This window comes from Sapajus apella, unplaced genomic scaffold, assembly GCF_009761245.1.
Source record: "Sapajus apella isolate SASKATOON/1434 unplaced genomic scaffold, GSC_monkey_1.0 scaffold27, whole genome shotgun sequence".
Lineage (NCBI taxonomy): Eukaryota > Metazoa > Chordata > Mammalia > Primates > Cebidae > Sapajus > Sapajus apella.
This window is the reverse complement of record NW_022436967.1, coordinates 19827501-19853607: the sequence shown is the minus strand read 5'-3', so window position 1 is coordinate 19853607 and position 26107 is coordinate 19827501. Positions and strand designations below refer to the sequence as shown.

Sequence of the window (26107 nt, the reverse complement as noted above, 5' to 3'; positions counted from 1 at the left end):
AAAACAAAAAAGGTATGCAAAGATATATATATATACATACATATATATATATATATATGCATAGTACTATTTTACTACTAATTTTACTACTAACTTAAAAAAAATAGAAGGCATAAGAGAAAAGGATCATCCTGAAATGTCAAGAGAAAAACAAAACATAAAACAAAGTGATTTGATCCGGTAGTTTGACTTTAAAATTACTGAACAATAGGCCGGGCGCAGTGGCTCATGCCTGTAATCCCAGCATTTGGGAGACTGAGGCGGGCAGATCCCCTGAGGTCAGGAGTTTGAGACCAGCCTGAGAGACCCAGTCTCTATTAAAAATACAAAATTAGCCGGGCATTGTGGTGCATGCCTGTAATCCCAGCTACTCAGGAGGCTGAGGCAGGAGAATCCCTTGAACCAGGGAGGCAGGGGTTGCAGTAAGCAAAGATCACACCATTGCACTCCAGCCTGGGCAACAAGAGAAAAACTCTCTCTCTCTCCACATATATATAATTGAGCAATAGAGGCCACATAAAGTACTTACTTAGATTTATGTCTATAAGCCTTATATGTGGCATGGTCATATGCTTATATGGCATAAATCAAAACATGTATTTCATAATACTCTGTTCATCACTTATCAGGCAACAACTTCACTCTTGGGAACCAAAATCCACATTCCACTCATCAGTGGCACCAGGGTCAAGCCACCCTGATGTTGGTCTTCATGTTTATGTCTTAGCTCCTAGTGCTAGGAGTGTCACTCACATTTCCTACAATCACATCCTTTCCTATTTTAATATGGATTTTAGTGTTTTTTAACCACTGATATTGGGGGACCGACAAAAGGTTTACTTATACGTTTATATACGTACAACATCGTCTCATACTTTTGCTGCATGTATTTTCTTTTAAGGAATATGAACATGTCAAATATATATGTGTTAATGAAGGAATATATGGGAATGGATCATAGATGTAGACTCATGAAAAATTTGTAAGATACATTATTATTTTCCAGAGGAGGAGGAAGGGAATACAGACAAATAAATGGAACACAAATGGGAGACTAATTTTGCAGCAGAGAATGCAATAGCTTTCCATTTCTGAGAGGCTTTGTTCAGGAACTCTACCATATTCATCTTCATAAATTTCATAGTACAGTACCTTGCACATACTAGGTGCTTAATACTTACTTGTTGGATGAAGTCAATCCTGATGTGTTTAGTGCCCCTCTAACTGTAGGTACTGGTGATTATCTGTGATTATCAAGGAATGTCAGACATCCAGTCTCTTAAGATGGGAATCTAATTGCCAGTTCTTCATGGGTCTGTCCTGGGAAAGGCAGGTCTAGAACACTACCTGCTGCTGGAGGTAGTCGGTACTTGATGAATGAATGAATGCCTTCAAAACTGAGGGGAGATGAGCAGTGGAAATTTGCAAGTGCATTGGTTTAAATTGCACAGGCTTATTTTTACTTGGCAAAGCAAGCTTTGAATGAAATGTCTTAGCAAATGTAAATGAGATTAAATAGTAACAGAGATTATGATATATTATTGTGAAAGATGGCTGCCAAAACATTTACTTGAAAAAAAATAGGGAAGGTATTTGATGTTTTCATTGAAATCCAAATTGTTTTGTAGCAATATGAGGAGACTCAACATTACTTACATTTTGTTTTACAAGCAATTTTTAAGATTATAAAAGTTCATCTCAAGAAATTAATATGTTTATTTCCTAAAAAGCATAATTTATATATGATGCTGTGTAGTTTGCTTGGGTTAAGTAAAATGTTGTTTTTTTTTTTTGCTGAACTTTAACTCTTATTGGAATACTTTAATATACTTATGTGCCATTAAATTGCTCCATTTCCTTCAAATATTAGAATATGCCATATTATTTACAACTAATTTAATTAATGTGGAGATCATTTTTTTCTATAAAACAAGCACTTAGTAATTCCATCTCTCTGCTTCGGGTTTATGTAATAATAGAGAGGAAATGGAAATTTCATCATATTTAGTTTCAAACGAAAATCAAGAACAAATGAAAACCCCTTGTCTTCAACATGTTAAATTTTGTGATCAGGTAGAGAATTAATAAAAATTATAGATACGATAAACCAGAATTTGAATGTATGGTTACATTCACATTGTACAACTAACACAAATATTATCAAATGCTTCATAAAGATTTTTGTATGCCTGCAGGCAATACAAAATATTTTTGAAGAGCTAGTTGTTGGCAAGCATGATCTGCCTAGGGATAAAATTTGGGCTATAGTTTTTATGCATGTGTAGTCAGTCTTCAGCAGCACACCAGCTTCCATTAAGTTTGCCACTTCTAACCCAGAGAGTCTTGGCTTTGGAATACCTTTGCTTTCAAAACAATAAAAAGCATGTCGTTTAAATAAAAGGACATGCCAAAAAATCTTAAAATAATGATCATAGACGCATCTTCTAGTCTCCTTGAAGAGTATGATTATTTGAAGCTCAGTAGAATTAATAATATGTTTCTTTGTAGGAAAGTCACTCAGGTACTCAGTAAAGATTTGCCTATTTCACACGCACATGCAAACATAATTGATTGGCCCCCAAAATATTTCCCTAAAGTGTCTTATAGAAAATAACATCATGTTTTTTCAAATAATGGACCTCAGAATTACCTGGGGAAGCTCATTAAAATGCAAATGCCCAGGTTCTTGCTTCTAAGAATTGGATTCCATAGAAGGCAGGAGAATAAGATCAGGGTTCTGCACTTTGAAAGTCCTCCCCAGGAAAGTCTGATATTCACCAGAAGTTATTAACCACCATATTATAATGGAAGACCATTAATAGTTTATTAGCCTTTAGTACAGCACAGTCTCAAACACTAATGTATATACAAATCACCTGGGGATCTTGTTAAAACACAGATGTTGATTTGGTAAGTCTGGGTTGGGGGCTGAGATTCTGTGCTTCTCACAAGCCTCCAGGTGATTCCAGTGCTGAGGGTCTATGAGCCTCACCTTGAGTAGCAGGGATGGGTTTTTCTCCATAACATTTTGTAGGGTTGCACCTGTCAGCTCACCTACATAGTAATTGTTCTGAGTACTCTATTAGATACTATAGTATTCTGTTGTGAAAACATAGGTCATCCAGTAAGCAGGGACTGAGCATTTACTATGTGTTGAGCTCCACGCCTTTGCCTCTCCGACTTCCCTTGCCCCACTGCATGAGGCTCACATTAATTTGTCTTTTAGGAGTGTATTAGTCCATTTTCACACTGCTGATAAAAACATACCCCAGAATGGGAAGAAAAAGAGGTTTAATTGGACTTACAGTTCCACATGGCTAGGGAGGCCTCAGAATCATGGCGGGAAGCGAAAGGCACTTCTTTCATGGCAGCGACAAGAGAAAATGAGGAAGATGCAAAAGCAGAAACCACTGATAAAACCATCAGATCTCATGAGACTTATTCACTACCACGAGAACTATATGGGGAAATTGCCCCCATAACTCCAATTATCTCCCACCAGGTCCCTCCACAACATGTGGGAATTATGGGAGTACACTTCAAGATGAGGTTTGGGTGGGGACACAGAGCCAAACCATATCAAGGAGACACCACCTTCTTCAAGAAGCCTTGCCTGCTATGTGCTATGTGCTTCCATTGTATACTGTGTTTACTTTAATCATATAAATTATCATGTTGAGTTGTGGTTCTCTACTCTCTTATACATTTTAGCCCATAATCCCAGCTATTCAGGAGGCTGAAGCAAAAGAATCACTTGAACCCAGGAGGCAGAGGTTGCAGTGAGCCGAGATTGTGCCACTGCACTCCAGCCTGGTGACAGAGTGACACTCGTCTCAAAATAAATAAACAAATAAATAAATAGACTATAAGACTCAAGAGAGTATTATTCATTATTTCAATTTAGAACCCATAACACCGTATGTCATATAAAAGACAGTCAGTTAATATGTAGTATAATTAACTAATCAAATAAGGTAACTTAAGCAAAGCTTTAAGCTACAACTCCATTTCCTTGCATAAATTCAACACAGACCCCTGGCTGAGTGAAGAGAGACAGTAGCTAAGGGTTCTTGCCTGCCTCTAAGGCTCTCCTTAGCTAGCACTGGCCCAGGATCTTTTTGGCAAGATGCTGACATTCATGCAGGCTCTCCTCAATCTGAAATAAATAGGAGAGCTATTAGTCAATCACAGCAGGGAGCATGACTGGTTTTAAAACGCATTAACAGAACATTTACATGGACACCAAGGACACTTGGCATGACCCTTGTTTCCCTTCTTGAAGTACAGAATTTGGAAATCACTGCCACAGCCCAGCTCAGCTCACACAGACCTGCCAAGACCAGCAGAGTGCATAGGAGGTGCAGCAGCACCTGCGTACTGCCTCTGCTCCAGCGCCTCACTCTGCTTTGATGCAAGTGTTTATCTCCATAAATTGCAACCAAGCTTACACAGTGATCATTTTTAAGTTTTACTGATTGCCTTTTGACCTTACCTCTCTCATGGGGCCAGAAGAATGATGGCGAAATATAGTGATTGGCAGGAGCAGCTGTGGAGTTACTTAATGAGTCCTGGTGGGACCGTTGCCTTTGCTGGGGAAGACTCAGGTGTCTCTGATGTCCAACATTCAATAGGAGCAAATCTTTTCCACAAATGCGCTGGGAATTCCCTATGTATTACAATACTTGTGTACTAATCTCATACCCTAAAAGAGACTATGAAAAAATAATAGGTAGAAAGTAATAGGTTTAGGAGTGCCTGTGGACCCAGGTATTGAGAAAAGTTGAGACAGACTTTTGGGTAAAATTCAATCTTCTCATATTGTCATTTTTTTCAGCATGTATTTATTGCAGGTCTACTACGTGCAAGGCATACATCAGGTTGTGGGAGATACAAAGATCTTTGTGTTGTAGTCTTAGCTTTTAAAGAATTTCAACTAGCTGGTAGTTTGGAAACTAAAGGGAGCTATTTCCAAAGTAACCTTGATATAGTAGCTTGGCGAAGATTTTCTCTCCCCTTCCTCTCCTTTCTATAGACTTTTTTTTTTTTGAGATGGAGTCTCGGTCTGTCACCCAGGTTGGAGTGCAGTGTACCTCTTGGTCTACTGCAACCTCTGCCTCCTGGATTCAGGTAATTCTCCTGTGTCAGCCTCCCGAATAGCTGGGATTACAGGTGCTTGCCACCATGCCCGGCTAACTTCAGTATTTTTAGTAGAGATGGGGTTTCACCATGTTGGTCAGGCTGGTCTTGAACTCCTGATCTCAAGTGATCCACCTGCCTCAACCTTCAAAAGTGCTGGGATTACAAGCATGAGCCACTGCGCCTGATCAGTTCTCTATAGACTTAATCTGCAGAACCAGGCTGAAACTCTTTGCCTCTCCATTCCTCCTGCCGGCGTCTCCAGAGTGATTTTTAGCCTGATTTGATTGTTGGTTTTAGTCATGCTCTTTTAGCACATGGTTCTTTGCTTTTTTTCTTCCAATATATATTTTTAAATTTTACTTTAAATTCCAGGATACATGTTCAGAACATGAAGGTTTGTTACGTAGATATACATGTGCCATGGTGGTTTGCTGCACCTATCAACCTGTCATCTAGGCTTTAAGCCCTGCATGGATTATGTATTTGTTCTAATGCTCTCCCTCCCCTCGTACACTTGACCTCGACAGGTTCTAGTGTGTGATGTTCCCCTTCCTGTGTCCATGTGTTCTCATTGTTCAACTCCCACTTATTAGTGAGAACATGCGGTTTTGATTTTCTGTTCCTGTGTTAGTTTACTAAGAATGATGCCTTCCAGCTTCGTCCATGTCCCTTCAAAGGACATAAACTCATTCTTCTTTATGGCTGCATAGTATTCCATGGTGTATATGTGCCACATTTTCTTTATCCAGTCTATCATTGATAGGCATTTGGGTTGGTTCCAAGTCTTTGCTATTGTAAATAGCAGCACATGGTTCTTAAAAGGCAGCCTTTTCTGGTTTCTGTCAGCCTTTCTTCCCTAAGTCAGACCTTACTTCTACTTGTTTTTGCATTGCCTTCAATGGAATTTCCTCCTGTCCAACTCAGATACCCAGGAAGGCTTACACATGGAATCCCTGACCCTTTAAATCAGTTATTCTCAAAGTGTCATCTGCAGACCTCTGGTGGTCTCTGAGATACTTTCAGGCCAAAATAATTTTTGTAATAATACTAAGGTGTAATTTGTCTTTTCACCATGTTGACATTCGCACAGATGGTGCAAAAACAATGGTGGCTGAAACCACTTGCACCTTAGCATTCAAGACTGAGAGAGATAAATGTACCAGGGGCTTTTGTGTTCCTCACTATCATACATTTGGCTTAAAAAATATGATGCCAGTTTCACAGAAGGATATCCTGATGAAGCAATTAAAATTTGATTTTTATTAAATCTTGAGTGCACATCTGTTTAATACTCTGTGTGACAAAATGAAATGTACATATAAAGCACTTTGGCTGAATACTGAAATGCATATTTACCTCAAGGGGCATTTGTACAAAATTGTTTGAATTTCAAGCCATACGAGCCATTTTTTTAAATTTATGGGACATCATTTTTACTTTAAAGAATGACAGATAAAATATGGTTATTCAGACCTGGATATTCAGCAGATATTTTCTAGAAAATAAGCAAACTCCATCTGCCCCTTTAAGAGAAACAACTGACAATATTTGAACTTTCAAGGGAAATTTAAAATTTTGAGAAACTCTTATCTGCCACTGTGAATTTGACAGTATCCCAATACTTAAACGCTTCTCTGATGAGATCATTAGTGATATTGAGGGTGATTTTTTGATATTGTATAATGAAATGTGTCAACATTTGGAAGATCCACATAACTCAGTGAATCGATATTTTCCAAATGACCATTTCAAATGTAACAAAGTCACACATGCATAAAAGATGTATTCAAAATGCAAATGGACAATAGATTTTTTTGAATTAACAGAGTATGAAAATTTTATTCCTATGGTTTTAGATTCTGCACCTCAACTTTGGGAACTATTGCTTGTTGAATTCAATGTAGTATCAAAGAAGAACATAGAAAATTACCCTATAAGGCTATTAATGTACTCCTCCTTTTCCAACTATGTAACTGTGTGAGGCTCAATTTTCTTCATGCGTTTCAATCAACACATCACAACAGACTGAATGCAAAGCACGTCTGAGAATCCAGCTGTCTTCTTTTGAGCTCAGATATTAAAGAGATTTACAGGCCAGGTGTAGTGGCTCATGCCTGTAATCCCAGCACTTTGGGAGGTTGAGGTGGGTGGATCACTTGGGTTCAGGAGTTTAAGACCAGCTTGACCAACGTGGTCAAATCTTGTCTCTACTAAAAATACAAAAATTAGCTGGGTATGATGGCGCATGCCTGTAATCAGAGCTACTCAGGAGGCTGAAGCAGGAGAATTGCTTGAACCTGGGAGCTGCAGTTTGCAGTGAGCTGAGATTGCGCCACTGCACTCCACCTGGGTGACAGAGTGAGACCCCATCTTAAATAAATAAATAAATAGATTTACAGAAGTGGAAAACAATACCTCCATTCTCACTACATTACCTGTTTTATAAAATGTGGTTTATTTTTCATAAAAAACATATTACTTCTGTTGACATACAGTGGGTGTGTTAAATTTAATTAAAATTTAAAATTTCTTATTTTTGATATCTACTATGGTAAATACCAATAGACAGAACTCAAAACAGAGTATCTTTGAAGTCCTTAATTATTTTTAACAGTCTAAATAGTTTCTAAGACCAAAATATTTAATAATTGCTTCTATAGATCACATATTCTTAAATACTGATGATGGCCTAAATGAAATTCTAGTTAATTAAAAAAAAGCTTTGAAAGTGATCATTTAAACCCATCCTTCCCTGAAGGGCAGTCTTTCTGATATGATTAAATCCCCATGGCTCCTGCACCAGCCAGTTTTTTTGGTCAATCAAACCTCTCAGTATGTGCTGTGGCTGGGGAGGTAGATATTCTCTCAATCATGTGAAGAGATTATTGGTGCTGTCTTTTCCCCTAATACCCTGCTACAGTAAATGTTCAGTGCTGCCACCTTAACTTTCTTGAATTAAAACTATGAAAAATATTTATAAATTTTTACGGTTGATACTTTTTAAATTAAAACTTTGATGACAATTTTATAAGATTCTTTCCAAAATGGAAAGAATGTATCTTATGTATCATATATGTATGTATTTTATATGTATCATTGCTTGACAAAGTATAGAATTAGGAATCTGGAGATGTGGAAAATGATTCCCTCAGAGCTTAAATACTTTGCTCAAAGCCACATGAGTTGGGTGACAGAATTAACATAAGATCTTCAGTTTACTAATAGCTGCAAATCCATAGCAAAATAATAGAACTTATGAATTTTTTAAAAGTCTCTACTCCTGTCGTTTGGAGAAAAATTTTCATTGTACATATATCTTCTTTATCCGTAGTTTTATTCATGAGAAAACTAGAAGAATAAACTGATTCGTCTAGTTGAGACAAATACAGGAAAATTTCAGATGCCTAGAGCTATGGAAAAACAGGATGTTGCAGACAGGTATATTTGTTGGGTACATAAGACGTTTATATCTGAAACTGAACAGTTTCAGAAAAAATGGCAATACAAGCAAGGTATCTGGGACCTTCCAGTACTGATTCTAATTCAGTTCCTTTACTTTATTAATGCAGAAATGCCTCAGGTTCAATTATAGCTTTAAATATCAGAACCTCTTTTAGCTATTTGGGGTGTACTCTTTCCTAAAGGTATCACATGTTTTTCTGCATCTAATCAGTCTGCTAAAAATCATGTAAACATTTTAAATGTCTGCAGATCGTTATTATTAATGTCCATTATTTTACTTGAATAGAGCAGAGGCATTAAGTCCCATTGAGCATATGAGAGTTTTTTACACCTTCAGAGAGGCCCCCAATCTTCAGAGCCTTTTTGTTGTTGTTAAGATTTTCATGTATTTTAGAATATGGCGTTTACTCCCTAACTTTGGCGTTTGTATTAACTTTGCTGTTGATCTATCAATGTTTGCCCGAAAGAGCTAGTATGCTTACATTCTTAGGAAAGAAAGAAAAGCAGAAATACCATTCCATATTTGTACTTAGTTTTCTAGCATCACGATGGCTGCTTTATAACAGCTCATAGCAATTATATTGCAGCATCATTTCTGCCTGTGGAATCACTTTGGTATGCAGATTCTTAAGTATGCAGCCCCACAGATTAGGGCTCTCATTGCTGTCAAAGATAGTTATTACTCCAGGAACGTTTCCAGGGTGGCTACCATGAATACTTTTTACTTTTATGGTGACTTGGTTTCTGAGGGTAAAGACAGTCATCCAAAAGAAAACTTTTTTGTCTGGAAATATCTTGGTGACAAGAGGAGGAAAGGTCATGATGTTCAAACCAAAACCCAACATGAGAGAAGGTTATGAGCTTGAATTGAGGTATTTAGTGTAGAATAATAAAAAATCATGGTGTATTTGAATGTATACCTGTCACCTGATTTAAATATACAGTTTTAACTTTATTTTCATTATTTAGACACATGATTTGTAGAGCTGAACCCCAAGGGCTGAAGCTGGTGTTTAGGATCTGGATAGCAAGCCCTATAAAAGTGGAATTTTGAACTTATTTCTAAAATCTTAGCAACTATCATCTTGTTGTGCATCCTCTGACCATTCCTCTGGTATTAGTTGAAGAATACAGACTTACCTAAGGCTTTGGTTTAAGAGCCAGTTGGGGTGAGGGAATGCTTATTAAACTTTGTTTTATGGGTATGAGGTAGTTTTGCAAAACGCCTGAAGTGGAAAATTGAGGAAAGCCTGGAGCTTCTGAAAGAGTTGCTAGATCATGTAGACTACATTTTCTGTCAAACAACAACAACATCTGAAACTGTAATTGTTGCCTGAGATCACGATCATTTCTTTCATCCTCTCTTAGTTATTGCCAGGTCCCTGAGACGTCAGCCTATGGATTGAGAATAGTCCCACATATGATAGGCAAATTTATGCTAATTTTCTCTTTTCCATCTATTTCCATAGATTATAATAGTGGAATTTAAGAAAGAGATTGTCTTGTTTTTATCACTCACTCTGACATTTTCCAACAGGACTTGTCAGTGAATTATACATGAAAATGCAGCTCCTGAGAAAAAATTTAGTTCTCCTGATAGCAAGCTGGCGTGATTGATATGCCATACATATACCACAAAATTGTTCATGTATTATGTATTAGGTTGATGAGAACTCAAATCTGATACCTGCTTTCTAGTCAGTCTTGGAAGACCTGAAAATGAAGAGAGAACAACAGAAGAGAAAACTGAGTTGTTTTTTTTTTTTTAATTTGGCAAGAATTACTTATTCACATGACTAAATTAGCATAGCTGAAAGTCTTCTCAGATTTAGTCTATGAAATGTAAATAATGTTGTTAAATTTCCCAGAGGAGTTTTAATTTTCCAGTTTCACTCAGTGTTGGTAAAATAAATCTTTCCTGGCATGGAAAGAAGCTTACCAAGAAATGGTAAGCTCCACATGTGAGAATGAGTGATCTTTATCTTTTTGCACATGGCTTGTTTCACTTAAAATAATGCCTTACAGCTTCATCCATGTTGTTGCAAATGAGAGGATTTCACTTTTTTATGACTGAATAATATTCCATTGTGTACATGCACCACTTTTTCTTTATCCATTCATCCATTGATGGACAAAGTTTGATTCCATATCTTGGCTATTGTGACTCATGCTGCAATAAACTTGGCAATGCAGATATCTCTTCAATATACTGATTTCCTTTATATTGAATATACAGCCAGCAGTGGGATTGTTGGATAGTTCTAATTTTAATTTTCTGAGGAACTTCCATATGGTTCTTCATAGTGACTGTACTCATTTGCATTCCCACCAACAGGGTATGTGGGTTCCACTTTCTGCACATGCTTGCCAGCATTCATTATTACCCCTCTTTTGGATAAAAGAGATAGAGAGTAGAATGGTGGTTACCAGAGACTGAGAAGGATGAAGGAGAGGGAAGGGGGGTAAAGAGGAGGTGGTTGATGGGTACAAAAATGCAGCTAGAAGAGTAAGATCTGGTATTCTATGGCATAATAAGATGACTATAGTTAACAATGATTTATTGTATATTTCAGGATAACTAAAACAGTGGAATTGAAATGTTCCTGGCACAAAGAAATGATAAATGTTTGAGGTGATGGATACCCTAATTGCCCTGGGTTTGATCATTACACATTATATGCTTGTATCGAAATATCACACATACCCCATAATAACAGTTTAAAATAAAAAATGTTTTAAAGGTAAAGCTGCATGTTCTCCCTTATAAGTGGGAGCTGAATGATGAGAACTTACAAATGCAAAGAAGGAAACAACAGACACAGGAGTTTACTTGATAGGGAGGGCTGGGAGGAGGGAGAGGAGCAGAAAAGATAACTTTTGGGTACTGGACTTAATTCCCTGGTGAGGAAATAATATGTATGACAAACCCTTGTGACACATGTTTACCTCTGTAACAAAACTTCACATGTACCCCCAAACCTAAAATAAAAATTAACAAAACAAAACAAAATAAAAAGGTAGTAAGCAATGAAACATAGTATGGCATTTGGTAACTATTGACATTACCAATATCTCTTAGTTATGTGATCTGATTAGATTGGGAGACACTAAAAAGGAATACAATATTTTCAGGGTAAGAACTCACTCAGGGTCTAATATATTATATGTGGAATGCAGTTTCTAAAGGAGTGTTTTCAAAGGAAAGGAATTACATCACCTGCTCACACAGCTATTTTGTGTCAAGTCACAGTTTATGACAGATAATTATACCCTATTTTGAATTTGTAACACATTGAGTCATAATATCGTCTATTTTTTAATCTTTAAAAACATTTTAAATATAACTCTAAAATAATAGAAGAAGAAGAAGGAAAATGAAACAAAATAAAACGGGTCTTTCCCAACCACTGGTTTATAGACTAACCAGGCAATCTTTCACTTCTTCTGCCCCCTCCCTTCCCTCTCCTCCCAGCTTTCCTCCCCACCCAGCCAATTACTGTTACACTACTGTCCTCTCCTTTTTCTCTCCTCACTCTAGGGCTCCCTGATCGAGAATTTAGACTATGGTTTAGGCAGTTCATAGAGGTAATTTGTGTGGTGGGTAAAAACACAAGCTCTGGAGTCACATTTCCTGGATTCAAATTCTGGTTCTAGCTTTGCAAAGTACCTACATTTTCTGATTCAACATTTTCTTACTTATAAAATGAAGGTAATGGCAGTCCAACTCTACATGTACAAGTGAGAACACATATTTCTAATAGAGATTTTGTAGAGATAAATAATATAAGGATGTAAAAGACATGGCATAGTAAATGCTCAAGGAAAACAAACCACTAATATTTAGTCATTTGTATTATTACTTGTGCTGGGAAATATGACAAACAAGCTTGTCTTCTTCCACGTTTCAGTTATGAAATGTGTAATTATGGAGCGAGATAGAACATTATATTATGAAGAGATGATGTCAAATATCTGGATAAAATTGGAAAATAAATGCGGATGTTTCATACATGTTTTATAGCTTCTCTTTTCACTTGTCATGTTTCCTTCATGTGTGTTTATGTGTTTGTATGTGTAAGTAGGAAGCCAACACATTTGAATTCACCAGTCCCTTCTTGAGCACCTCTTTGAGCTGTAGGTTCATCATGGAACTTTGCACACATTATTTCTAATTCTCATTAAACATCTAGACTAATAAAATTCATTAGCACTTTAGAAGACTAAAGCTCAGGATGGTAGCGTAACTCATCTAAGCTCAGACAGGCAGTAAGCATTGGAGGAACACAATTGAAACCTGTATTTTGTTCCTTCAGAGTTGGTACTCTTTCCCACTACTACATGTATTTTGTGAATCCAAGACTAACGGCTTAAGGAGACTGGTTGATAAGTTCACTGATAAAGAATTGGTATCATCAGTACTAATAATTTGTGGTCTAAACTTAATTTTGTGATGCACAGTGTCTTTCATTTTCATAAATAAGAACACTTCCAAGTGTTAGAATCTTTACTCACATAAATACGTACACTTATACAAATTATAAAATTGCATAATTACACACAATAGAAGGTAAGGATCTTAGGTACACTAATACATGTTTATCCTTCTTGATGCTACTATGAGACCCTGTCATACCATTTTTATTTATTTGGTTGTCATATCATCTTTATTTGGTTGAATAGTTCTATAAAAAATGGAGACAGCATAGTCCTTCGGAAAAATTTAAGTGACGAGAAAAGCTATCATACATAACAAGGTTCTTGAGGGAAAAAGATTTCTTGTTGTTCTGATGAAGGTCAGTGAAACGCAATCTCAGCCGTTGATTGTAAATGTTGATCTCAGAATGTGTTCTCTGAAGGAATGCTAATGACTCTTACCATGATGCACTGGCTTATTTAGATACCATTAAAAGCTCCAACTTGACAAGCAGGATGATGAACTGCACTTTTCCTATCAAGCAACACGTGTTTAGATAACAGACAGCTCTATTAAGTTGGGAGATTATTTATTTTTAAAGAATCATTTTGCATCTTCTTCTGCAATCCCAGTTTAAAATTCAGACAACTCCTGGCTGATAAAGAGAACTTCTACCTAAGATTGGGCCTTGCCGGGGTACAGAGTATAACGACACCTCTGTTTTATCAAAATAAAACTTCTTTGGTTCTCCAAAGTGTGAATTTTCTGTTCAAATCCTGGTATCTCTGACTCCATTGAATGAATGACTTTATGCCTCAAAAATATGCTTTGTTACCTACATAATTTTTATTATAAATAAATTTCAATAACTGAAATGTGAATGACTCTAGCCCTGACACCCTCTAACCCTTTACTTTTAAAAATTTCTTGTGATCTTTTAAATATTTCATGCAAGACAAAATAAAACAAATATATTTAATAGCTAAGTGAATATTTTCAAAATTAGGTTAAATTCTCTTTCTCATTACTTTTGTTACTTCCTTATAATCTTGAAATATTGAATTTGTTTCATATTTTCCAATAAATTAGTATATTCTTCCCCAAGAGGTAATGATATTGATTTGTCAGAAACAGAGCAGGCTTTCTATAGATTATAGTTTACGACAATAGAAGGATAGACCCTGCCAGAACAAAACTAATTGAATCACTTCAAATTTCAATAATGCTGTTGCCTTGACTCATAAAGGTAATATTTTGCTTTCAAGGGCATAATTTAAAACGCACTTGCAAATATAAACTTTAAACCTATGTCAGTTAATATATGAATTATAATTTAAGACTTTAGCAGGAATTGGTGGGCAGCTTTTAGAGATAAATTGAAATACATTTTGTGCCCTGTCAGAAATAAGCCTAGTGATGAAAACATCCTTCAAGAAGTGCTGCTTACCTCGTTTTCACCTCTCTCGACTCAGAAGCTTCATTTTAATAAAAAGGAATAGTGCTTGGTAGAAAAAATCTAGAAAAACATCATAAAGTATTCTTAAATATGAGACCGTAGGGTGGTCATATGTGGTTCATTGAAAACTATTGAACTCATAAAATGAAATCTAAGCACATTAGTATCATTTAGGGCTCCAGCAGGAAATAGGTGACATGCTCGAAGAATTCAAGAGAGTGTAATGCAGAGAATAAAAGTAGTTTTAAGGGAACCAGCAAATAATGAAGCACCCAGAAACCCAGAGATTAAGAGCAAGAAGCTACTACCACCTGTAGGCCCAAAGGTATAAAAAGATAAGGTGTGTTGTTGGAACGTAACAAGAGTTAAGGTGATGATGAGGGGCAGGCTGACAGGAGCTAGACTGAAGAACAGAGCCACTGCCAAACCATGGCCCAGCAGGTCCACCAGGGAGAGCACAGACCTAATCTTTTGTTCCCGTTGCTCTTTGATCTCTTTCTTACTGGTGCTTCCTGTTGACCAAATCCAACCAGGAGCCAGAGTGCAAGGGAGCCCAGCCAACGTGGTCTCTAGAGGCCAGTCTTCCCTGCAACACAGGAGAGGGTAGAGAATGGACCTGGAAGGGCAGAGAGAGAATAACCAGCAAAACACTTTACCATAATCATCATTATACGGGATATCAATCCCTAGTTATTCCTCACTAAGGAGCTGATGGGAACCCTCTGCCATTTTTCTACTCCTCTGGGTTTCTCTTCTTCCAGGATTTAAGTTCCCTTCTAGCTTTTTATTCAGTTGTTGTTCCACATCTTTCTTCACCAGAATATGATGCAGTGCTTATGGCAGGGATGCTTTTACTTTCTGCAAAATAATCTCTTTTTTCTTTGTTTTCTGCTAAAGTTTGCTTAGTACCATGCCTGGAGTAGCTGATTTCAATGAAGCATTTCTCTCTTTGACATACTCCCTAATATCCAGGCTCCCTGGTGCCCCACTATACTGGGGTGGTTTTTTCAGTCCATTTAGCTGTACAGCTCTCTCCTCATACAAGCATATGATCTCACCTGTCATATGTCTCCTTCTTATAGCCATGACGTTTCAATTCATCTTGGCAATGGGAAGGATTTTAAAATTTATTTTAATGCAAGAGGTCACTTTCTCACTGGAGTAAAACCTTACAATGTGGAATAATCATCATAATAGTTTTTTTGTTGTTTTATTGAGACAGAGTCTCACTCTGTCACCCAAGCTGGAGTGCAGTGGCACAATCTTGGCTCACTGCAACCTCTGCCTCCGGGTTCAAGCGATTCTCTTGCCTCAGCCTCCCAAGTAGCTGGGATTACAGGCATGCGCCACCATGCCTGGCAAATTTTTTTGTATTTTTAGTGGGTAACGGGGTTTTACCATGTTGGCCAGGTTTGTCTCGAACATCTGACCTCGTGATCTGCCCGCCTTGGCCTCGGCTTCCCAAAGTGCTGGGATTATAGGCGTGAGCCACCGTGCCCAGCCAATAATGATGTTTTGAGACAGGGTCCTTCAGGCTGGAGTGTAGTGGTGTGATCTTGGCTCAATGCAAGCTTCGCCTCCTGGACTCAAGAAGTCCTCCCACTTCAGCCTCCTGTGTGGCTAGGATCACAGGCATGCACCACCATGCTGGGCTAATTTTTGCATTTTTTTTTTTTTTTCGAGAAAGGATCTTGCCATATTGACCAGGTTGATCTTGAATTGCTGAGCTCAGGAGATCCACCTGCCTCAGCCTCCCAAAGTGCTGGGATTATAGGCATCAGCTGCTGTGCCTGACTTGAATAATTATTTTTAATGTCTAATCAATGTAAACTCTAACATCCTTTCTCATTCTCTGTTTTTTATTTCTTTTATTCTGGTATCTTTACATTGATTTACTTTCCTTTTTCCTGTTTACTTACAATACTATGAATTAAATGTTGATATTATAGTACATGATAAAATGTGTGTCTGTATTTGTGTTCATAGCGTGGTAAGAAGTGTTTAAATGTTCTTACAGGCTAACAGGTGAATTAAAAATCAGGGCTGGTGTTACACTTGACAGATCTGATTATTTCATTCTGCTGTGTCTCCTTTTTTTACTCAGATTCGAAATCAGAGCAAAGCCTCAGGGTCTGGGCTCTGTGAGGGAGATGAAGTGGTTTCTATCAATGGCAACCCTTGTGCAGATCTCACCTACCCTGAAGTCATCAAGCTCATGGAAAGCATAACAGACTCTCTCCAAATGCTCATCAAAAGGTACAACGAATTTGCTGGAATATGTATTTTCTCTTGAAGCTACGTAGGAATGATTACAGCTTCTACTACATATGTAACTTGTCATTTATAGAGAAATTAGAGGTGCTTTGTAGAAGGTTAGTATAATTAAACAGAAACACCACTGTTTGAAAAATAGTCAATTCTATTCAACCGTACTTTCTGGTTAATTGAGAATTAAGTTGAAAATCATTATTTCAGGCACTTTGTTGAAAATCTTAGGGATTTTAGGCTCTTTCCTTGGAAAGCTCAGTATATTGAGCATAACTTAATATTTCTTTGATAGGTCGTGATTTTGTGATGGATCAGAATCACTCAGTTGTAATTACCAGATGCACAGATGAATTAAAAATGTTTAAATATTAGACCATTCAACTATACAATTTTTCATTAAAAGAGGATGTGTAAGAGATGGAAAAGAGAAATAACAACAAAAACTTACAAGTAGCCAGATTTCTCCAGTAAAACCAATATTTGGGGATGGACAAAAGCAGATGATTAGAATAAGGCTTTTGCACTACCAACACAAGTCATTTGGTAATTCAGTCTCTTCAAATAGCACCATCCCCATGTAGTTGTTTAACAATATAGAAGAAACCTTTAAACATAAAAAAAGAAAGAAAACAATGAGAACAATAACAAAAAAAAACTTCAGCATTGACATTTTTCTGGTGTACAAATCACAGTATAGTCCATACTGATTTTGCAATAGAAGCCCTGAGTATTGCATTATAATGAATCCAGAAAGGAAAGCTCTGGTTTCCTGGAGAGCAGATTTTAGGAAGATGTCAGAGGATATCTCAAGACGAACCTTAAAGCCCTCCAGGTTTTTCTTCAACTTTGCAGAAACGCTGCTGATCATTCGGTATGATTCTGTTACAGAATCTGCTGATCATTCGGTATGATTCTGTTCTGGGATAAAAATGAGATCACTGTGGCCAAAATCTTGAGACAATAAAGGATATCCAGAATTATTCTTATAATCTTCTATCTAAATATTTACCCATCAAACCCAGTGTTTAAGGTCTTAGAGTCCTTCCTTCATATTATGAAGAGATAATAAGTTTATAAAATACATAATCAAATTTATGAAATAAAAAATTTACAAAATAAATAATTAATTAGCAGGATTCAAAATGGAATCTCAATTGAAAATCAAGTCAAAAACAATCATCATCATCACCACCATGACCACCACTTGGAATATCTGAATATTGTTTCCTGCAGTAAATATTTCTCTCACTCATATCACTGTCATCTGTCAGTGGAAGACAAGTGTTTTTACTTTTCCTGAACTATTGCCCAGACATAGCTAGGTGAGACTATTTTAAAATAACTCCTTTAACATTCCATATCTATTATCTTAAATTTTGTTAAAATGATAAGATTTTTAAAATTCTATAATTCTGACACATAAATTGTGGACTTGAGTACCTATGTAGACTGAAGGGAAATGAATGTTTTAAGGCATAAAGCTTTAGTCTCTCATGCTTTTATGATTTTTACTCATGTCTATACATTTACTTCAACTGCTGATAAATGTTAATATTTATCTGGCCATTTGTCTGAATTCTAGTCTACAAGGCTGGCATGAATTGAAGCTATCCTCTTCTCAGCTTCACAATTGATTGCTGGCATAATTTAAAGTGATTTAATCTAATTTCATCACAGGGACTTCCTAAATTAAAACTCTCTGACCTTTTGATACCCTTAAATTCAGTTTAACAGTATATGTAACATTTTCTACATAATGATCTAATTTGCTAATATCATGCTTTTTAAATACTATATTATAATGTTGTATAGATATTGTATTACCAGGAACCTTTTCCAATTACTTGCATATAGAGAAAGCTGCATTTTGTTTAACAGTTAGTTTGTTTTTGTTATGTTTTGTTTCGTTTTGCCAAATGCAGTTGAAAGCAAAGTTAGGAGTAAGTATTTTGAGCATTGGTCTGAAATTCCACTACCACATAAATTCTATGGTAAATTCCTTTGAGTAGAATACAAGTAGAAGCTCAGGCACTTCAGTTGATGTTCCCTGGATTAGTCATAACTATCTTTTAAGGAAGGAGGAAAGGGGCAAAGATAATTATGCTGCTTTTAAAATAAAAAATTTACAAATAGAAAAAATGAAGACATTTCCTTCAGCTGTTCTGTGAATAATACTTCTAAAAACAATTATAGTTTCAGAAAGAAGCTATGTAATTACTAAACTGACATTGCGTCCCCTCGCAAACCCAAATTTGCACAAACAACTGAGAACAGTTAAGGTCAAAATCAAAGAACTGTGGTGTACAGCTCTAGGCTCCTTAGCTGAGAGATAAAGGAACAGTTTGGCTTCAGGTATTCTAAAAAGAGAAAGCTCCAAGAAACCGGTTCAAATAGAAAAAAGGGAGACATCTCAGATTATAAATATCCCATGACTTAATGATTCATTGCAGCATGGAAAGGATTTCTCTTTACACAAGAGTACTGGGCTGGGTCCACTTATTACAAAACACATGCTCACTGGGGCTTAAAAAACAGCTTCTATTTCATTCCTTTCAAGAAAGCACAACCTCTAAAAGGATTACTTGAGTTATCTGTAAGTTAAGATTGATCTAAAGCTGCTGGACATGTGACTATGTGACTTCATAATGTCTAGACCAAAACTTAGTCAGTAAGACATTGAAATGCTTTGTCATATTGTAGCAAACCCATTATTCGAGATACCCAGATTCCAAGTACTTAACGGGATCCATGTAGCTACAAACTGTGCTTTTTAAAAATGAAAGCTGAATTTAGGATGGATTCAGGTTTCACAATCTTGTGTAAGAGTTTTGTTGCACTTTTAACAAAGTGTATTTGATATCTCTTTAAGTTGCAATATAAACATGTTGCCACCTTCTGTTTTCAAATATGTTACAATTGACATTTAGAAGAATACGTTTTGACTATATCATGTATTAGACATCACAAAAGTGTCAGGAAGTTCTTTGGCAGGCGTAACACAGTCTGACTTGTGTCTGGAATGATTTTTCTGTGCGCAGACCATCCAGTGGAATAAGTGAGGCTTTGATGTCTGAAAATGAAAACAAAAACCACGAGCATCTCACACATGGAGGGTATGTGGAAAGTACCACCCTGCAGATTCGACCAGCCACAAAGACCCAGTGCACAGAGTTCTTCCTTGCCCCTGTCAAGAGTGAAGTTTCCCTAGCTGAGGACCAAAGAAGTAGTCCCGATTGTGCAGGGAACTTGAAGGAAGAAACAGGCCTGAGCTACCAAAGGGCTCCCCAAATGCCTGACTCCCAAAGAGGACGCATGGCAGAAGAGCTGATCTTAAGGGAGAAGGCAGAAGTAGAACAGTCCGGCCCTGTGGTTGAGCTGCAACTCTCCCTTTCCCAGGAGAGACATAAGGGCACGAGTGACCCTTTAGTGGCTCTCCCGGGAGCTGAAAAATCTGAGTCTCCTGACCCAGACCCTAGCTTGTCACAAGACAGAGTTGTCCACATAAACTCGATCCCTATCAGTGAGAAAGCAGACCCTTTCCTGAGGTCCAGCAAGATAATCCAGATCTCCAGTGGCAGAGAGTTGAGAGTGATCCAGGAAAGTGAAGCAGGAGCTGCGGGACTGCCCCAGGTGGAAGTGATCCTCGACTGCTCTGACAGGCAGAAGACAGAAGGGTGCAGGCTTCAGGCAGGAAAGGGGTGTGTGGATTCTCCAGTGGAAGGAGGGCCGTCAGAAGCACCTCCTTCTCTGGTATTCTTTGCCATCTCATCAGAAGGCACAGAGCAGGGAGAAGACCCACGCTCAGAAAAGGATCACAGCAGACCTCACAAGCACCGAGCACGGCATGCACGTAAGTCCTGCCTGGGCTGTCAGAAGGGGCTTGGGAGTTCAGGGCATTTTGCTACTTCTTTGCTTGCATGAATTTTTCAGCAAGGTTTTTCTTATGTTTCCTACTGGCTTAAAGAAATATTTAATTAATGCACAAAATCACAAATGTGACATTGTGGAGAATACCAGTTTCTAAATGGGAAACAATAAGTTTGAACTTCATATAGATTGAAACATTTTTCATGAATTTCCTTTTATTCCCAAAGGCATAGGAACTGTTAAAGAAAATAATATTGTCAATATACCTATTCAGTTTGATTCAGAAAGTTGAAATATTTCGTGGTAAAATAGCATAAGAAAGCACTTGAAGTCATGTGGACTCAGTTTAAATGTCAAAAACTGTGAGTCTGCTACTGAGAGGTGTCTTTAAAATAAAAGCTCTACTACTGATATCAAAAACAGATCCTCGTTTTGAAAAAAATCATTGTGCAGCTTGATGATGCTTGCAGAAGTGAGCTTGACAGACAAGGACATGTGTATACTGAGCAGTTACATGATCCTCTCCGTTTTGTAAGTCTTCATTAGACTGCAAAGTGTTTCATCTACCTTCTAGACACAGATGTCAGTCTCCAGTGCCATGTGGAGGCATTTAAATGTCCCCAAACATAAAATATATTTAAATTCAATGCTTTGTATGGCATTTTGTTTTACCCAGGGTAGTGAAGACAGAAAGGAGAATAGGGATAAGAATTACAGTTAGGTGTTATGATTTCTGTTGTTTTCTTTCATGTATTTTTTTAAAACTAATTTTGGAATATTATTTGAGGATGTAAAGGCTGACAGGCAAAGGCCCTTGACTATAAGTGATAAACAACAGCAATGCGTTCGGTTATTCAAAGTATGATATTAAGTCTTCTAACCTATTGTTATTTCTTTCAAAGCATATTTTTAGCATAACCATTTGTAGCTTTATTGGCAAGTGCTGTTAATCATTCCTTATACTTTATGCATCTGTAGGCCATCTTCACATTTATAGCATATTAAGCAAGAGTATTGAGACACCATTCACATACTTTACATGTTGGCCGTGAAGTTAGCAGCAACTGTGCAACTGTGACTGTCAATTTAATAAGTTGTATAACACTAGTCAAAAAAGGGAATCATATTTAGTAATAACCACACTTATAACTATAGTCTCTCTATAAAATTTGATCACCAGGAAATGTCTGTAATCTTATTATAAATTATTTCCTTGGATTATATTTTATTTTCAAAAAACTAGCTATTAAGTCTTACTTTCTTCCAGTGACAAAAAGAGCTAATATTCAATCATAAAATAGTCAAGACATTTTCCTTAATTTTCCACTTAACTATTTTAAGGAATTAAAAAATTTAGGGGACTCATTATCATTGAAAACATGATATAATTATAAATTATAAATTATAGATGCTATATGTTTATTTGCTATAAATTAATTTGTCACCAATTTATTTTTATAATAGTAATAAGGAAAATTTTAAATATTTTTATTTTATAACCATCATAGTCTTGTTTTAAATAACTTAATTTCTCCATCAGTTTTTGCACAGTTAAAAGGGTCACAAGTCAATTTTTACATTTCTCCAAGATTTACCCTTATTCTTGCTTCAGTTAAAGTAACATTGTATTTCCAAAATAGCAATACATTTACAAACAAATCTGTCTAGAAAACTTTGTAGTTAGAGTTTCTTTATGTATTTATAATAATGCCATATTTTGAATTAATTATAACTATTATTGATTCAGTACCCTCAATGATTAATTCAATGTTTTGAACTTACATTAATCTAATAGCTGTAAATCAAAAGATTTGGGGCAGTTGTCAGGGTAAAAAAAGAAAAAAGAGAAAGAAGAAAACCTCAATAGCTAAGTTCATTACATTAAAACACGTAAGAAAAGTTTAAAACATCTTCTTGGGACATTCGTCCCTTTTTAAGATACCTGGAAACAGTTTTATGCTGACATTTCATTTTAAAATATAGAAGTCTGAGGCAGGTCTTATCTTGTTTTTCAGAAAATATTATGTCTTTAGATTATGTTCTTCTTTATTCTAATTTTATCCTATTAATTGGCGTGCAATAGCCAGCTTTTATTATTAAAGTGGACGTATCTCTAGAGAAACAAGTGTATGAAACATATATTCTAATCAGCATATATGAAATGTTTTTTATGTAAACAAATAGAATATGGCATTGTTGAGTGTTATATAGAGAGTATATTACTGTAGAAGAAAAAGTGTTAAGAGAAATAAAAAAGAGAAATGAGTTGGATTCCTTCAAACTTCAGTACCCAATTGTAATTTTTTACATATTTATTTTCCCCCAGGAGAGTTCATTTCTGAGCTGCTATGGTGTCTTCCTTGAACTCATCAGCTCAATATAATTTGTTTTTTTTTTTTTTTTTTTTTTGCTTTCCCTAGGGCTCAGGAGGAGTGAAAGCCTGTCAGAAAAACAAGTGAAGGAAGCAAAATCTAAATGCAAAAGCATTGCCCTTCTTCTAACAGATGCTCCCAACCCCAACTCCAAGGGGGTGTTGATGTTTAAGAAGCGTCGTCGGAGGGCCAGGAAATACACCCTAGTTAGCTACGGTACTGGCGAGCTTGAGCGAGAGGCGGACGAGGAGGAAGACGGTGACAAGGAGGATACAAGTGAAGTAGCATTTCTTGGTGCAAGTGAGTCAGAGGTGGATGAAGAGTTACTGTCTGACATTGACGACAGCACACAAGCTGTGAACTTTGACTGGGATTCTGGACTGGTGGACATTGAAAAGAAACTGAACAGAGGGGACAAGATGGAGATGTTACCAGACACCACAGGCAAGGGAGCCCTCATGTTCGCCAAGCGGAGGGAGAGAATGGATCAGATCACAGCCCAAAAAGAAGAGGACAAGGCAGGTGGAATGCCAAGCAGAGAACAAGATGCTGCCCAGACAGATGGCCTGAGAACCATGACTTCTTACCAAAGAAAGGAGGAAGAGTCGGTGAGAACGCAGAGCTCTGTGACCAAAAGCTACATCGAGGTGAGTCATGGTCTTGGCCATGTGCCCCAACAGAATGGCTTCAGTGGGGCATCTGAGACAGCAAACATCCAGAGGATGGTCCCCACGAACAGAACAGCCAAACCCTTCCCAGGGTCTGTGAACCAGCCAGCCACCCCCTTCTCGCCAACCCGAAACATGACGAGTCCCATTGCTGACTTTCCTGCACCTCCACCTTACTCTGCGGTCACTCCTCCCCCTGATGCCTTCTCCAGAGGGGTATCAAGTCCTATTGCTGGCCCAGCACAGCCCCCTCCATGGCCCCAGCCTGCCCCATGGTCCCAGCCAGCATTTTACGATTCATCTGAGCGAATAGCTTCCCGAGATGAGAGGATCTCAGTGCCAGCAAAAAGAACAGGAATATTGCAGGAAGCCAAAAGGAGAAGCACGACAAAACCCATGTTTACTTTTAAAGAGCCCAAAGTAAGCCCAAATCCTGAACTCTTGTCACTCCTTCAAAATTCAGAAGGCAAACGGGGCACTGGAGCTGGAGGTGATTCCGGACCGGAAGAAGACTACCTCAGCTTGGGAGCAGAGGCTTGCAATTTCATGCAAAGCACCTCTGCCAAACAAAAGATCCCACCTCCTGTTGCTCCAAAACCTGCAGTCAAGTCCTCATCCTCCCAACCAGTAACTCCAGTTTCCCCAGTCTGGTCTCCAGGAGTGGCTCCCACCCAACCTCCAGCCTTCCCCACATCCAGCCCATCAAAGGGCACCGTCGTCTCCTCCATCAAAATAGCCCAGCCTTCTTACCCTCCTGCCCAGCCTACAAGTGCTTTAAACCTGGCTGGTCCCTTCAAAGGACCACAAGCAGCAGTAGCCAGTCAGAATTACACACCCAAACCAGCAGTTCCCACACCAACAGTCAATGCTGCTCAGCCTGGTGCAGTGGGACCATCCAATGAGCTACCAGGAATGAGTGGGAGAGGAGCTCAGCTCTTTGCTAAAAGGCAGTCGAGAATGGAGAAGTATGTGGTCGATTCAGACACCGTGCAGGCTCACGCTGCTCGAGCTCAGTCTCCCACTCCGTCTCTCCCAGCCAGTTGGAAGTACTCCTCCAATGTCCGAGCACCTCCTCCTGTGGCTTATAATCCTATCCACTCCCCCTCCTACCCACTAGCTGCTCTCAAATCTCAGCCATCAGCTGCACAGGCCCCCAAAGTGGGCAAGAAAAAGGGGAAGAAACCACTCAATGCATTAGATGTCATGAAGCACCAACCATATCAGCTCAATGCATCCTTGTTTACTTTCCAACCTCCAGATGCAAAGGATGGCCTCCCCAAAAAGTCATCAGTCAAGGTCAATTCACCCCTGGCCATGAAGCAAGCTCTTCCTCCTCGGCCAGTGAATGCTGCCTCACCTACGAATGTGCACGCTTCATCAGTGTACTCGGTACCAGCCTATACCTCTCCCCCATCCTTCTTTGTAGAGGCCTCCTCACCAGTCAGCGCATCCCCAGTGCCTGTGGCCGTTCCCACCTCACCAAAGCAAGAATCAGCCTCTTCATCTTATTTTGTGGCACCAAGGCCAAAGTTCTCAGCCAAGAAAAGTGGTGTCACAATTCAGGTGTGGAAACCATCTGTTGTGGAAGAGTAATCTTGTAGCTGAAGCTGAGTGTCCACTTTGCTTGAAATGAATTGTTTGCAGTGTGACTTGAGTCCCTGAGAATGCCTAGCAAAGTCCTCAACTTACTTAATTTCAGATATGCCACCTCCCAATCTGGGTCCAAGGAGCAAAATATTTTTATTGAGTCAAAAATTCAACTCAGATTGACCTAACATATATTTATCTTCTTTGCACACTTAAAAAAATCCAGGAGCACTTCCAAATAGACATATACCATTTTATTAAGTAAGCAGGATACTTAGGATTTATGCAGTGGCCAAAAGAAAGACAGTGATCAGTGTTATCAAACATTAGGAATCAGCCTTTATGTAACACAACAGCTGTGCTCCTATGGTGAAAGGTTCAAATGTAGTGAAGATATAACCTATATTGACTGAAATTTCCCTTTTAGGTAGTGCCTTTCTCTATTACTAGTATTAAAGGAATAAGAGATCTATTGAGGACAGGGAGCAGCTCTGGTCTGTCAATATCAGCCACCTGTTTGGTATCACAGAGGAGGTACTTGGAGGATTGTTGGAATGTATATAGTTTAGTAAGAAGTGGGTAAGAGGGTCTTAGTAATTACTGAGCACTTACAAAGTATTAGGTTCTTTGCCAGATGTTTTTACATATATTAACACTTCAGAAGACTTATTTAAAGTAAATGGGGTTAGGCATGGTGGTCCATACCTGGAATCCCAGCACTTTGGGAGGACAAGGTGGGAAGACTGCTTGAGGCCGGGAGTTGGAGACCAGCCTGGGCAACATAGTGAGACCCTGTCTCAATAATAATAATAATAATGAAGTAAATTGGATAAGGAAAGAAGGAGAATTATCTTTAAATATTGATTCCCACCCT

General features: G+C 37.9%; 1 protein-coding gene and 1 long non-coding RNA gene across 4 annotated transcripts in view; one reads left to right on the top strand and one right to left on the bottom strand.

Annotated features, from left to right (window-relative positions):
• The window catches only part of SYNPO2 (synaptopodin 2), a 160454-nt gene that overhangs the window by 108990 nt on the left and 25357 nt on the right, over window positions 1-26107 (top strand). The window contains exons 2-4 of one of the 3 annotated variants that reach the window (XM_032292447.1): window positions 16576-16727; window positions 19778-20589; window positions 23027-25209. In XM_032292447.1, the coding sequence (XP_032148338.1) occupies window positions 16576-16727; window positions 19778-20589; window positions 23027-25209 (3147 nt within the window). The remainder of the gene's footprint in view (window positions 1-16575; window positions 16728-19777; window positions 20590-23026; window positions 25210-26107) is intronic. The other 2 variants (XM_032292450.1, XM_032292448.1) reach the window with 2 other exon arrangements.
• LOC116560894 lies at window positions 13088-19782 on the bottom strand. Its single transcript, XR_004273194.1, has 2 exons — window positions 17188-19782; window positions 13088-15087 (listed from the first exon to the last, which is right to left on the bottom strand). It is a non-coding gene; the product is annotated as an uncharacterized LOC116560894 (long non-coding RNA).